The 15,326-nt window shown below is 47.7% G+C and overlaps 1 protein-coding gene across 1 annotated transcript in view; it reads left to right on the top strand.

Moving 5' to 3' along the window:
- Positions 1-15,326, top strand: part of LOC139268133 (zinc finger protein GLIS1) — a 506,600-nt gene that overhangs the window by 72,143 nt on the left and 419,131 nt on the right. Inside the window, exon 5 of the mRNA XM_070886160.1 lies at positions 9,787-9,797. Coding sequence (XP_070742261.1) covers positions 9,787-9,797 — 11 coding nt within the window. The remainder of the gene's footprint in view (positions 1-9,786; positions 9,798-15,326) is intronic.

Raw genomic sequence — 15,326 nt, 5'->3', positions numbered from 1 at the left:
GGGATTCTTCACAATAGTTTTTGTATCAATCGTGCCAGTGCTAGTTCCTTATAGAAACATATAAACATAGAAAATAGGTGCAGGAGTAGGCCATTCGCCCCATCGAGCCTGCACCACCATTCAATATGATCGTGGCTGATTATGCAACTTCAGTACCCCATTTCTGCTTTCTCTCCATGTCTCTTAATCCCTTTAGCCATAAGGGCCACATCTAACTCCCTTTTGAATATATCTAACGAACTGGCCTCAACAACTTTCTGTGGTAGAGAATTCCACAGGTTCACAATTCTCTGAGTGAAGAAGGTTCTTCTCATCTCGGTCCTAAATGGCTTACTCTTTATCCTTAGGCTGTGACCCCTGGTTCTGGACTTCCCCAACATCGGGAACATTCTTCCTGCATCTAACCTGTCCAATCCCGTCAGAATTTTATATGTTTCTATGAGATCCCCTCTCATTCTTCTAAATTCCAGTGAATATAAGCTTAGTCGATCCAGTCTTTCTTCATAGGTCAGTCCTGCCATCCCAGGAATCAGTCTGGTGAACCTTCGCTGCACTCCCTCAATAGCAAGAATGTCCTTCCTCAGATTAGGAGACCAAAACTGCACACAATACTAAAGGTGTGGTCTCTCCAAGGCCCTGTACAACTGCAGTAAGACCTCCCTGCTCCTATACTCAAATCCTCTAGCTATGAAGACCAACATGCCATTTGCCTTCTTCACCTCCTGCTGTACCTGCATGCCAACTTTCAATGATTGATGTACCATGACACCCAGGTCTCGTTACACCTCCCCTTTTCCTAATCTGTCACCATTCAGATAATATTCCGCCTCCCTGTTTTTGCCACCAAAGTGGATAACCTCACATTTATCTACATTATACTGCATCTGCCATGCATTTGCCTATTCAGCTAACCTGTCCAAGTCACTCTGCAGCCTTTTAGCATCCTCCTCACAGCTCACACTGTCACCCAGCTTAGTGTCATCTGCAAACTTGGAGATCTTACATTCAATTCCTTTGTCCAAATCATTAATGTATATCGTAAATAGCTGAGGGCCCAGCACTGAACCTTGCGGCACCCCACTAGTCACAGCCTGCCATTCTGAAAAGGACACGTTTATTCTCACTCTTGGCTTCCTGTCTGTGAACGAGTTCTCTATCCACATCAATATATTACCCCCAATACCATGTGCTTTAATTTTGCACACCAATCTCTTGTGTGGGACCTTGTCAAAAGCCTTTTGAAAGTCCAAATACATCACATCCACTGGTTCTCCTTTGTCCAATCTACTAGTTACATCCTCAAAAAATTCTAGAAGATTTGTCAAGCATGATTTCCCTTTCATAAATCCATGCTGACTTGGACCGATCCTGTCACTGCTTTCCAAATGCGCTGCTATTACATTGCAATTTATAAATATTATAAGCCTGTTATAGTCCAGCCTCACAGTGATTGATTTTCCATTACAGGTGTGATTTTACATTACAAGAGTCATTACTTTGATTCTTAATTTTGTTTCCTGCTGGCTCAGTAGGAAAATGCACCATCAAGTGTGGTACTGAGCTGCACATATCAGCAAAATCCCTGGTTTGATCTCTAGCCTGATCCAGGTTTGCTGATCTCAAGTGGTGGGGCGCTATGACTGTCCTCAATGCCCCCTGTGCTGGGAAAGGAAAACACAGCCTGGGTTCCAAGTCCCGATCATTTTTCATTGACTCCTTATGAAAGGTGTTCAAGTGTTGACGTTGAGCGACACTCCATGTCCAGGCTCACATATGGAGAGTGGCAATTTATTTGAGGTCTGCCAGTGCCTGTACATCACCACCTTTCGGCAAGGATGTTTGAAAAGGGAGGGGAGGTGAGAAAAAGGAAAGGAATAAACTGCCGCAGGGTTTTACAGATCATCACTGAGTTAACATTCAGAAAGCTCTTTGTTCCACTTTAACTCAAAGTAATGAAAAAGAGTAAATCCGACCGACGGTAAATACCTGGAGACAACACTATCCCGACAGCAGCAGTGGATTGAGCAGGGATGATCGGCCCGCTCAGTATTCTACACTGTTCCTGTTGAGTACTTTAAAAATTGAGGGGAGTCCAATAGTGAGGATCTATAAAAGTTTGAACAATTTTCATAGCTTTCTTACAACTTTCTCGAAGTAATAACCATTAGCGAAATGAGCCATCCCTCTGTAATAAGTGTTATATTAAATCCTTTCCTCGTGCTATAAGGTATCTTTGGAGGATACAGGAGAAGGTTTTTTTATATAGTCTAAAGAAAGACTTGCATTCAAATAGCGCCTTTCATGACCACCGGACATCCCAAAGCGCTTTACAGCCAATGAAGTACTTTTTGACGTGTATTCACTGTTGCAGTGTGGGAAATGTGGTAGCCAATTTGTACACAGCAAGCTCCCACAAACAACAATGTGATAATGACCAGATCATTTGTTTTTGTTATGTTGATTGAGGGTTAACTATTGGCCAGGACACCGGGGAGAACTCTCCTGCTCTTCTTCAAAATAGTGCTATGAGATCTTTTGCATCCACCTGAGAGAGCAGACAGGACCATGGTTTAACGTCTCCTCCAAAAGATGGCACCTCCAACAGTGCAGCACTGCACTGGGAGTGTCAGCCTAGATTTTTGTGCTCAAGTCTCTGGAGTGGGACTTGAACCCACAATCTTCTGATTCTGAGGCGAGGGTGCTACCAGCTGAGCTAAGAGGTAGAAATTTACCTCCGCCCGAAATGGGGCACACCTTCCATTTTTTGTAGTTTTTCTCCCCTTCATGGGTTGTGGCGGAGCTGCCGTCAGTATTCGGAACTTGAACGTTTTTTGGTCGGGGCGGATGTAGTTGTGCTGAGGGGCGGAAGTGCCCTTGTGGCAGCATAGCTGCCCTGATCACTCATCAGTACCGCGCTAATGACGTCAGCACGTCGCTGATGATGTCAGCGCGATGCAGACGTGCCGCATCACTCTGATGCATCACAACGTCTCTCCCCTTGAGTTAAAGGGAAGAGCCGCTGCAAGCTCTGCATATTTTTCAGTTAGGGCCACTGGGCCACCAGGGAGGTTTTCGGCCAGGCTAGTGGCTTGGCACTCAAAAGGGATGCCAGGCTTCCTGTTGGAGGCCCAGCCGAACTTGGGGGCATAATTTTTGGGCTGACCTGGCATTCGGACAACAATAAAAGATAAGATGGCGTCTCCTGCAGCGTCACCTCACCTTTAAGGGCGGCTGTGCTGCCGACCAACAAGGAGTGCACCAACCACAAAAAGCTGTCGGGAGCACCATCCGACGGCCAGAGGCCTTATCAGGAGGGGAAATTTTGGCCCCTAAATGTGTCAGTATGGCCTTTTTTCTTCTAAGAACTCAAAGCTTCTGTTCTGTACTCTCCCAGTATCTGCCTAGCTTTTTATCTATTGATTTATAGGTTCAGTATGTGGTTAGATAGAGTGGTATGTAGTTTTTACCCAATGTTCCATTTTCTCAAGTTACATTATGTAATGAGAGTCTGATACGTATGAATAATAACGAGATCTGTGGAAGACCCTTGCAGCTTATGCTGATGTTCAGTACATTTGTTAGGGGGAGGGGATAGCATTGGTTAGGGCTTCATGGGGATGTTTGTTCAAAGGCATGCTCGTTACCTCCTCCCCTTTGCTTTGTAACGGCACTCCCTGAATCTCTCCTTAATTACAAGAGTGAGGGGAGCAAAGAATAGCCTTAATTTATCAAGATCAGTATATCAGTTGGAAAGGGGTAAACCACATACTAATGCCAGCTAGGTACCCTAGACCAGTAGAGGATTGCTATTGTAAGAGTTGGAAGAAAACCCACCAAAATGCTTGAAATGCACAACAGGTCCATCAGCATCTGGTGAGGAATAGACAGTTTAATTTTCTAGGTGGAGACTTGACAGAAGGATTCGATTCAAAATGTAAATGTCTTTTCCAGCATTTTGCATCTTTTAATTTTATTTCTTTTACTAAATGATCTCCTGTGGCATTGTTCGAAATAAGCTGGAGGTTACACTGTTAAGAGTAATAAGGTTATACCATGCAATGCACAATGTACTATTCTGCTGCTCAGGTGGATCTGCCTTTAAGATGTCTTGGTTTTTTAAGGTCATAAATTCCAATTGCTGTTAAACTATAATCAATTTGAGGCTAATTAACTTAATTTGAAGCTCATGGTATAAAAAACTGAAAGAATGCAATTTTTTCTTAGTGTTCATGCATTTCACAATATTTATAATTGTGGTTCAGTGACAATGCTCTCTGCCTGTAGCAAGCACACTGCATAAATAAATATTTTCATAAACAATTGTTTTGGATTTCAAAGTACAAACAAAATAAAGCACGGGTGCTGTAAATCATTTGCCTTTACTGGACTCTCTTAGGTAAAAATAGTAATTACTAATAATTTTGGTGAGAAACATTTTATTCAGAAAGGTTTCTTAAATTAATCTGCCATCTTACTTTCAAATCATTTGGAAGTACAGGTACAAAGAAATACTTAAATCCTGTGACAGGTTGAGGAAAGAAATAGTTCAATATTTGAAAAATAAAATATTTTGTGTAAACAATCATTGTTTTTGATATTTCAGTATAAATAGTAATTACAGGCGAGTTAGCTTAATATCTGTGATAGGTAAAATTTTAGAGTCTTTAATTCTTCTTCTTCGGTGGTCCCTCATATCGAGGATGTCTTGCTTCCACACCAAATAGGGGATGAGTTCACAGGTGTTACAATGAGGGAGCTGATATTCCAGGTCCTGAACTACATGCTGAAGGGTGGAAGTTGCCTGTGCGTGGTTTTTTTTTTAAACGTTGCAGACCAGCCACCACACAGGCTTGACAGAACTAGGTCTTGGCCCAGTGGCAAGAATTAACCAAGATGACTGGAGACCAGCTCTGCTGCACGGACCTAGTGTGCACACACATCGCAGTGTGGGCTGGCCCGTGCTGCTCCATGGCCTTTGCCTCTCCTAGGCCCCGATCACGTTGCTATGCAAACTCTTGCCGCTCCTTCGCCTCGACCTCGCCACTCCTCTGCTGCTTGCCGCCTCTCCTGCTGTACCTGCCCACGTTCCAATCAGTGACCTGGATTGATATGTCCTTACGATACAGTATAAATGCACACGAGGCCCATACTTGAGAGACGGTCACTCTGTGACCAGTTACCTTTATTATCAAGACCTCAAGTGATGAAGGTGGGTGGAGCTTCCCCTTTTATATCTGAAAGTCCAGGTTAGGAGTGTCTCCCACAAGTTCGCCCCTTGTGGTCAATGTTCTCAAGGTGTACAACTTAGGTCAGCTTATATATGGGTTACAATGATAGTTGAATACATGACATCACCTCCCCCCCCCCCAAAGTCTTATTGGGATCACAGGTTAAGTCTCTCTGGTGGTTTACGCTCCCTTGTAGAGCGCCTGAGTTGGGGCTCCGGTTGTTGGGCGCTGGCCTGAGTGTCTGCTGTTTGTGGTGCCTCAGGCCTGTCCGGACTGCCCACAGTGACTGGGCTCTCCTCGCTTTGGTTCCGGTGTTCGGTCACCTGTGGTGGAGTAAACTCTATGTCGTGTTCTTCCTCTGCTTCTTCTATGGGGTTGCTGAACCTCATTTTAGTTTGATCCACATGTTTGTGGCAGATTTGTCCATTGGTAAGTTTAACTACCAAAACCCTATTCCCCTCTTTGGCAATCACAGTGCCTGCAAGCCATTTGGGCCCTGCAGAATAATTAAGGACAAAAACAGGGTCATTGACATCAATACATCGCGCCCTCGCATTCCTGTCATGGTAGTCACACTGTGACTGACGCCTGCTCTCAACAATTTCTTTCATGGTGGGGTGTATAAGGGATAACCTGGTTTTGACCATCCTTCTCATTTGCAGCTCTGCGGGTGGAACCCCTGTGAGCGAGTGTGGTCGGGATCTATTGGCCAACAGGAGGCATGATAAGCGGCTTTGTAGGGAACCCCCTTGGATTCTGAGCATCCCCTGTTTGATTATCTGCACTGCACGTCCCGCCTGGCTGTTTGAGGCCGGCTTGAACAATGCCGTTCTGACATGGTTGATTCCATTGCCTGCCATGAAGTCCTGGAATTCAGTGCTTGTGAAGCACGGGCCATTGTCGCTGACCAAGACATCCGGTAGACCATGGGTGGCGAACATTGCCCGTAGACTTTCTACCGTGGCGGAGGATATGCTTGAATTTAAAATGGCACACTCAATCCATTTGGAGTAGGCGTCTACTACAACCAAAAACATTTTTCCCATGAAAGGACCTGCGTAGTCCACATGGATGCGTGACCATGGCTTGGCGGGCCAGGACCAGGGGCTAAGGGGGGCTTCTCTGGGTGCGTTGCCCAGCTGAGCACACTTGTTGCACCTGCGAACACAAAGTTCCAGGTCTGCATCTATCCCGAGCCACCAAACGTGTGACCTGGCAATTGCCTTCATCATGACAATGCCCGGGTGCTCATTGTGATGTTCTCTGATAAACACCTCTCTGCCCATCTGGGGCATGACTACTCGGTTTCCCCACAGTAGGCAATCGGCCTGAATCGAGAGTTCATCCTTGCGCCTATGAAACGGTTTAAATTCCTCAGGGCATGCCCCGTACATGGCTGCCCAGTCCCCATTCAGGACACATTTCTGAACTAAAGACAGTAGAGGGTCTTTATTTGTCCAAACTTTAATCTGCCGGGCTGTCACAGGTGAGCCTTTGCTTTCAAAAGCTTCAACAGCCATGACCATCTCAGCATCATGCTCAGTTGCCCCCTCAGTGGTGGCTAGTGGGAGCCTGCTGAGTGCATCGGCACAGTTTTCAGTGCCCGGTCTGTGCCGAATTGTGTAGTCATAGGCGGCTATCGTGAGTGCCCACCTCTGTATGCGGGCCGATGCATTCGCATTTATGGCCTTGTTGTCGGCCAAAAGGGAATTTAGGGGTTTGTGATCTGTCTCCAGCTCAAATTTTCTGCCAACAGGTACTGGTGCATTTTCTTTACTGCATATACACATGCTAGCGCTTCCTTTTCTATGATCCCAAAGTCCCTTTCTGCCTGGGACAGACTTCTGGAGGCATAAGCTACCGGCTGTAACTGACCATTGGCAGTCGCATGCTGCAACACACACCCGACCCCATAGGACGACGCATCGCACATTAAAACAAGTTTCTTACACGGGTCATATAACGTTAACAGTTTGTTGGAGCGTAACAAATTGCGTGCTCTCTCAAAAGCACTTTCCTGGCTGTCCCCCCCAGACCCAATCGCGACCTTTGCGTAGGAGCACATGTAGCAGCTCTAACAGCGTGCTCAATTTGGGAAGGAAGTTTCCAAAATAGTTCAGGAACCCCAGGAACGAACGCAGCTCCGTCGTGTTACGGGGTCTGGATGCTCTCTGGATCGCTTCCGTTTTGGACGCAGTAGGTCTGATCCCGTCTGCTGCTACCCTCCTCCCCAGGAATTCTACCTCTGGAGCTAAGAAGACGCACTTCGCCTTTTTCAGTCGCAGCCCTACCCGGTCCAGTCTGCGTGGCACCTCCTCCAGTTTGTGGAGGTGTTCATCAGTATCGCGACCCATGATGAGGATGTCATCTTGAAAAACCACCGTCCTTGGAATCGACTTGAGGAGGCTTTCCATATTTCGCTGAAAGATTGCAGCGGCCGAACGAATCCCGAACGGACATCTGTTATACTCAAACAAACCCGTGATGGTGGTCAGCTTCTTCAGCTCCCTCGCCAGCTCCTGGGTCATGTAAGCTGAGGTCAAGTCCAATTTTGAAAAAAGTTTGCCACCGGATAGTGTCGCAAAGAGGTCCTCCGCTCTCGGTAGCAGGTACTGGTCTTGGAGTGACACCCGATTGATGGTGGCCTTGTAATCACCACATATCCTGACTGACCCATCCGCCTTGAGCACCGGCACAATCGGGCTCGCCCAGTCACTGAATTCGACTGGCGAGATGATGCCTTCCCTCAGTAGGTGGTCCAATTCGCATTCTATCTTTTCCCGCATCACGTACGGCACCGCTCTGGCCTTGTGGTGTACTGGCCTGGCGTCTGGATTTATGTGAATCACTACCTTGGTCCCCATGAAAGTGCCGGTGCCGGGTTGAAATAATGAGTCAAATTTGTCCAGGACCTGTGAGCATGATATTCGCTCCACAGAAGAAATTGCATTGACATCGCCCCATTTCCAGTTCATGACAGCAAGCCAACTCCTCCCCAGTAGTGCGGGACTGTCCCCCGGGACAATCCAGAGTGGCAACCTGTTTTCCGAATCTTTGTGGGTCATGACTACCGTGGCTCTGCCTAGCACCGGAATGATCTCCTTTGTATATGTCTGTAGCTGTGCGTCAATCGGCAATAAATTTGGCCTCCTGGCCTTGGACACCCACAACCTTTCGAACTGTTTGATACTCATCAGGGACTGGCTGGCCCCCGTGTCTAGCTCCATTAATACTGGGATGCCATTGAGGAGCACTTCCATCATTATCGGTGGCATATATGAACTGTTATGTGCTCCACATCAACTCGCTGAACTTCAGCTTCCAGCGATTTCCCCCAGTATTCATTTGGCCTCGTAGGGCTCACATTGGGCCCGTCCTCCTCGTACATCAACCAAGCTGCAGGCTTCCTGCACATACGCGCCAAATGGCTGCTGACGTTGCAGTTTCTGCAGGTATATTGCTGATCCCTGCAAGCTCTGACTGGGTGTTTGCCTCCACACCTCCAACATGAGCCGTTGTTGGAAACAAAAAGTCCATTATCAGTCGATCGTCTCTGACTGTCTCTGTAACCTTAAGCGCACTATTAACAGGTGTTGATGGCCCCATTACTGGCCGCATTGTCCATTGCGATGGCATGAATCGCCGTTCAGCTATCCATTGTCTCTGTTGAATTCCCCATTTGGGTTCGACTACATGCTGGGGCATGTCCGATTGCCCTTGTCTGCCTAGAGAACTGTATGCCGTGTTAACAATGTTGACTTCCTGGTTGTTTGCCGCATTTGGGCCAAGATTCTGGTCTCTTCCTCCCCTGAGATAAATGTCTGGGCTATCAGAGCCACCGCTTCCAAGGGTCAAGTCTTTGGTCTCAATCAGTTTCCTGAAAATCCCAGCGTGCCCGATGCCTTCAATAAAAAAGTCTTGCAGCATCTCCGCTCTGCATGCATCTGGGAACTTACATAGGCTCGCCAGTCGCCGGAGATCTGCCACGAAGTCTGGAATGCTTTGCCCTTCTCGCCGCCAGTGCATGTAAAACTGGTGTCTCGCCATGTGCATGCTGCTCACCGGTTTAAGGTGTTCACCGATCAACTTACTGAGCTCTTCGAAAGTCTTGTCCGCCGGCTTTTCTGGTGCTAGAAGGTCCTTCATCAGGGAGTATGTTCTGGATCCAGAAACCGTCAGGAGATGAGCCCTGCGTTTGTCGGCCGAATCCTGTCCCAACCATTCCTTAGTGACAAAACTTTGCTGCAGTCTCTCAATAAAGTCGTCCCAATCATCACCAACACAGTACCTCTCTTCTGTGCTGCTAGTGGCCATGCTCGCGTGGTTTAAATCCCAGTTTCTCATCGTTAATGATATGTCCTTACTATACAGTATAAATGCACACGAGGCCCATACTTGAGAGAAGGTCACTCTGTGACCAGTTACCTTTATTACCAAGACCTCAAGTGATGAAGGTGGGTGGAGCTTCCCCTTTTATATCTGAAAGTCCAGGTTAGGAGTGTCTCTCACAAGTTCACCCCTTGTGGTCAGTGTTCTCAAGGTGTACTATTTAGGTCAGCTTATACATGGGTTACAATGATAGTTGAATACATGACATGGATTATGGTGACATCCCTCTACTTTTCACATTTTTGTGCAAAAATGGAACAGCATGCTTAAAATGTTTAAAGAAAACAAAAGTAAACCAGTGACCAATCAAGTGCTAAGATGAACCTGTTGCAGGCTGTACCTTTTGTGCATCTATATAGGCAGCCTGGCCCTACATCCTTTCAACCATATGTGCAGGACTAGGAAGAGGCTAGCAGGATAACCCAGAGGTTTTGTCATCTTGAGACAGACCAGCATCATTGGTGCTCACTTCTGCCATGCTACTAATAGTGCAAACTAACTCCTTGTGACAGCTGATCTGCAGGAAAGCAGCACTAATGGTACCAAAGAGATTGATAAAGCTGTCTGCAACACTGCCCCAATTGTTTGGAGGCATTATTCTCCAATTTGGGATCCCAAGGTAGCAGTCTAGACCCCATGAAGGAAGGAAAAACTGCCTTTGGGCTTGTCTTGGGGCAAAAATCTCCGGAGCTACTACATATTCCAGGGTGGATTTCAGTCCTGCAAAGCCATCCAGTATGGGCCTTAAAAGGAGCGGCGTGGAGGCAGCCGGCACTCAGCGCGGCCCCGACCCATGAGGAAACACCAGCGGCAAGTCGGGGCCTTAAAAGGAGCGGCATGGAGGCGACATGCCATTGCAAGGTAGAGCGTGAGTCGGTTCAGGAGGGCGCGACTTAGAAGAGGGCAACTGGAGTCTTTAATTAAGTATGAAATGACTACGTATCTAGATAAAGAGAAAATAGTTAGAAGTTGCCAGCACGAATTTCAAAAGAGATGATCATGCTTGACACATTCTTTGAGACGGTAAAAAACATGATAGATTTCGTGGATGTTGTGTACATTGACATTAGGAAAGATTAAAGGGTATGGAATTAAGGGAAGAAAGCAAACTAAATTTAAAATTGTTAAAAGAGAGCGAGTAGGAGTTAAGAGCAGATTTTTGAGTGACAGTAAGTGGGTTGTGTCTCATAAGATTCAGGTTTGGGGCCACTATACCAGTTGGTTCACTGTGTATCAGCTATTTGGTTATAGGAGGAGAGTGAATGGTGTCAACATTTACAGATGATACCAAAATAGGAGGTGTAGTAAATTCCTTAGAAGCTGAAAAGAGATATTGATAAGGTGGCTAAAAAGTGACAGATAGTATTCAATGTCAGTAAGTATGACGTAATGCATTTTGATATTTAAAAAACCAGCACTAATTATACTCTGAATGAAAGTAGATTGGTGCTGGGAGTAATGGTTTACAGGTGTTTGAAGGCAGCACCTCAGGTTGATTAAAGATGTAAAAAAAAGGATGTGACTATTTGTACTAACGATTTTCTCGTCCATCTGCGCCTGTGTCCTCTGGGCCCCACCCCACACCCCGCCCGAAACCAGAACCAGATGTGGGGAGAGAGAGAGAATCTGATTGGGGGGTGAGCGAGAGAGCCTGGTTGGGAGGGGGGGGCAGAGAGAGAGAGCCTGATTGTTGGTTGTTGGGTGGGCGGGGGGGTGTAGTGGAAAAAGTGAGAGCCTGGTTGTTGAGGGGAGAGAGAGAGCCTGGTTGTTGGGGGTGGTGGTAGAGAGAGAGAGTACCTGGTTATTGGGAGGGGGCGGGGTGAGGGAGAGCCTGGTTTTGGGGGGTGGGGGAGAGAGCCTGGCTATTGGGGAGAGAGAGCCTGGTTGGGGGGGGGGAGAAAGCATGGTTGTTGTTGGGGGGGGGGGTGGGGTGGGAGAGACGGGGTGGGGGTGGAGAGAGAGAACTCAGGGAGGACAAATCATCTTCTTTGAACCGAGAGAGCCTGGTTGTGGGTAGGGGAGAGAGAGCCTGGTTCTGGGTGGGGGAGAGAGAGCCTGGTTGTGGATGGGGGAAAGAGAGCTTGGTTGGGTGGGTGGCGGGGGTGGGGGGAGAGGGAGAGAGCCTGGTTGTTTGGGGGGAGCTGGAGGAGAGAGAGCCTGGTTGTTGGGGGGGTAGAGAGCCTGGGGGAGGGATGTGTCCTGGTTGGGGGATGGGACACCCTCAAAGCCTCCCTGATAAAGCCTCCCACTGACATATGGGAGACCCTGGTCAAAGACTGCCCTAAGTGGAGGAAGCGCATCCGGGAGGGCACTGAGCACCTTGAATCTCGTCGCCGAGAGCATGCAGAAATCAAGCGCAGGCAGCAGCAAACCAGTCCCACCCAACCCTTCCCTCAACGACTATCTGCCCCACCTGTGACAGGGACTGTGATTGTCATATTGGACTGTTAAGCCACCTAAGAACTCATGTTAAGAGTGGAAGCAAGTCTTCCTCGATTCCGAGGGACTGCCTATGATGATGATGGTGGGGAGGAGGGGGGTGGGGGAGAGAGAGAGCCTGGTTGTTGGGGGATGGAGGTTGGGGGGTGGGGCAGGGAGAGAGCCTGGTTGGGGGATGGGAGAGAGAGAGCTTGGGGGGGGGGGCAGGGGGGTGGTGGAGAGAGAGACACGGTGGGGAGGGGGGAGAGGGGGAACTCATGGAAGACGGATCACGATCTTCCAACCCCCTTTACACCCACACCCAATTTCTCAGAAAGCTCGTCGCGACAGGGACATTATTGGAGTGGATTAAATCCAGAAGTCACGACACTCTCACTTTTCACTTCATACCCGATAAGCCTGTTAACAACCCGCACACAATGCCCCATCTTTGGCTTGGGGAGGGATGCACATGCTGGGGTAAGGGGGGACTTCGGCTGGGGGAGGCAACACGTGCTGGGGTAAGGAACTTTGGCTTGGGGAGGGATACACTTGTGCTGGGGTAAGGAGGGACTTCGGCTGGGGGAGGGATACACTTGTGCTGGGGTAAGGAGGGACTTCGGCTGGGGGAGGGATGTGTCCTTTCTGACTTCTGAAGTCCAAATGGATCATGTTACAATGTGCAAAGTTAGGCTGGGAGGTTCCATTCACACATTCCAGAGAAATGTCAGGGTGTGGCTTATCCTCCAAGGGATCAGCAATAGGTCATGTGATAATGGAGAACTAATCACAGAAACAGCTGCAATTCAGTTAGTACAAATTGGCTAAGATCTGCATAACTAACCTGACCAGCCACCATGACCTCCGGGTGGTTTCTCCCTGGTCAGGAAGGTATATGCTTACATTTTTGTAAACAGGAGGTGGGTGGGATGGCTTGACCCATCCACCTCCACGGAGGTGTGTGGGGGACCTGACCCATCCACCTCCATGGCACGAACCTGGTATTGCAGTACTTCCAGGAACAGTGCAGTGGCTCTAGGCCTTTTGGCTAAGAGCATTGGCGCAGAGTGATCCTTGACTGGTGCAGGGTGACTGGCGTTTGACAAAGAATTGGAACGATTGGAACGATTGGACATGAATTTAAAAAAAACAAAAAAAAAAACATCCTAATGCGAGGGGAGACCTGCCCTCGCAGTTCCCCCCCCCCCCTTCCCACCCCCCTCTCTCTTTCTCCGTTACTCTCTGTTTCTCCCCTCTCTCTCTGAGAGCCCTTTTCCTCCCAAATCGATTAAAATAAACACATCCTAACGCCTCGGGGAAATCCCCTCCGTGCCTTTCTGTTCCGCGCGGAGGGGTTTCCTGTACGGGCTGCTCCTGCACACCCTCAACTTTGCCATCCTCGCCGGCCGTCCGGACACGCCATGGCGTACCATCTTGCCGTCCGGAGGAGGCGGGGGTCCCCGATGGAGGGCACTCTACGCAGGGGTCCTCCCACTATTCATCGGGGACTTGGCCTGGAGGGTGGTGCACGGAGCAGTGCCGTGCAACAAATTTTTAAGCCGGTTCACGGACTCCAATTTTTCAATTTCTGCGGTCTGGAGGAGTCCGTGTTCCATGTTTTTATTGAGTGCACGAGGTTACAGCCCCTGTTCCATTATTTGAAGGGGCTGCTCCTGAAATTCTGGCTGCACTTCAGTCCCACTCTCCTGATCTTTGGGCACCCTGTGCGGAGGGGAGCGGGTAGGTCCGAAGGCCTCCTCGTAGGACTGCTCCTGGGCACGGCCAAGTGTGCCATCAGCCGGTCCAGGCAGCGGGCGGTCGAGGGGGTCGTTCAACCTGACTGCCTGCCTCTCTTCCGCTCTTACATCCGGTCCAGGGTGTCCTTGGAGATGGAGCACGCGGTGTCCACCGGTACGCTCGCGGCCTTCCGCGAGAGGTGGGCACCGGAGGGACTGGAGTGCATCATCACGCCCGGCAACCAAATTTTAATTTGATTTTACGTTTTTAAGTTTAATTTGTTTTAATTGCCGGTGCTTTTAGTGTCCCCCTTCCCTTTTATAGGGGGCACTGGGGAAAATTGTGATTTTAGTGCCCAAAAAAAAAAAACAAAAAAAAGAAAAACACAAAAAAAAAACAAAAAAAAGGGGGGGAAAAAAAAAAAAAGGGCCTTGTAAATGTCTGGAGTGTCACCCAGGTCGGGTGGCACCGTTTAATGTTTTATGTTTTGCAGGTGAACTCCAAAAAGAGTTAAACACATCCTAAACCACAAAAAAGAAAAAAAAAGGGGCCTTGTAAATGTCTGCTGTGTCATCCAGGGCGGGTGGCATGGTTTAATGTTTTTTTATTTTACAGATAAACTCAAAAAGAGTTAAACACATCCTAAACCACAAAAAAGAAAAAAAAAGGGGCCTTGTAAATGTCTGGTGTGTCATCCAGGTCGGGTGGCACCGATTAATGTTTTATGTTTTCCAGATAAACTCAAAAAAGAGTAAACACATCCTAAACAAAAAAACAAATGGCATTCTAGAACATAAAAGCCAAGAGGTAATAATGAGCCAATATCAAACCTGAATAAGACCTCTGAGTATTGTGTGCAGTATTGGGCTCCACACTTTCAGAAGGATGTTGAGGTTTTAAAGAGGGCACAGCACAGACTCACTAGGATGCTGTCTGGTATGAGGAAATACAAATACAATGAAAGACTTGAAAAATTGGATCTTGTTTTGTAGAACAATGCAGATTATGGGCCGAATGCCCTCCTTCTGTGCCGTAAATTTCTATGATTCTATAGGATATATGTGTTTACAATTATAAAACAATTGGGCAGGGTAAATGGAAACAGACCGTTTCCAGTAGTTGACAGGTCAAAAATGAGGGACCATAGATACAGAATTAAATGTAAGCGATTTAGAACAGAGGGCAGGAGAAATTTCTTTACAATGATGATGTGGAATTCACATCCAGGATTAGTGGTTGAGGCAGAAACTATAGTGGTAATTATCACCTAATCTGCCTGGCAGGAAACTAATGGGATCTGATTGACCGCCACTTTTACACCCTGCTCAATTTTATGGAAAGTTGATCCGATCATGTCAGTTTCAGGCAGGGCAAAGTTAAGCTAAAATGACCCTCATGTTACCATTCAAGATTAGATTGGCTAGGTGAATAAAGGAAAATGAATTGACGGGATATGGGAACAGGGTGGCTAAATGTAATTAGAACTATTTGTTCATGTGCAGGGTAAACACCAATATGGGGTGAGTGGTCTGTTTCTGTGTTGAAACCTCTATG

Source organism: Pristiophorus japonicus, chromosome 8 (assembly GCF_044704955.1).
Source record: "Pristiophorus japonicus isolate sPriJap1 chromosome 8, sPriJap1.hap1, whole genome shotgun sequence".
Classification (NCBI taxonomy): Eukaryota; Metazoa; Chordata; class Chondrichthyes; family Pristiophoridae; genus Pristiophorus; species Pristiophorus japonicus.
The sequence above is the reverse complement of the archived record's forward strand: the minus strand, read 5'-3'. Positions and strand labels throughout refer to the sequence as shown.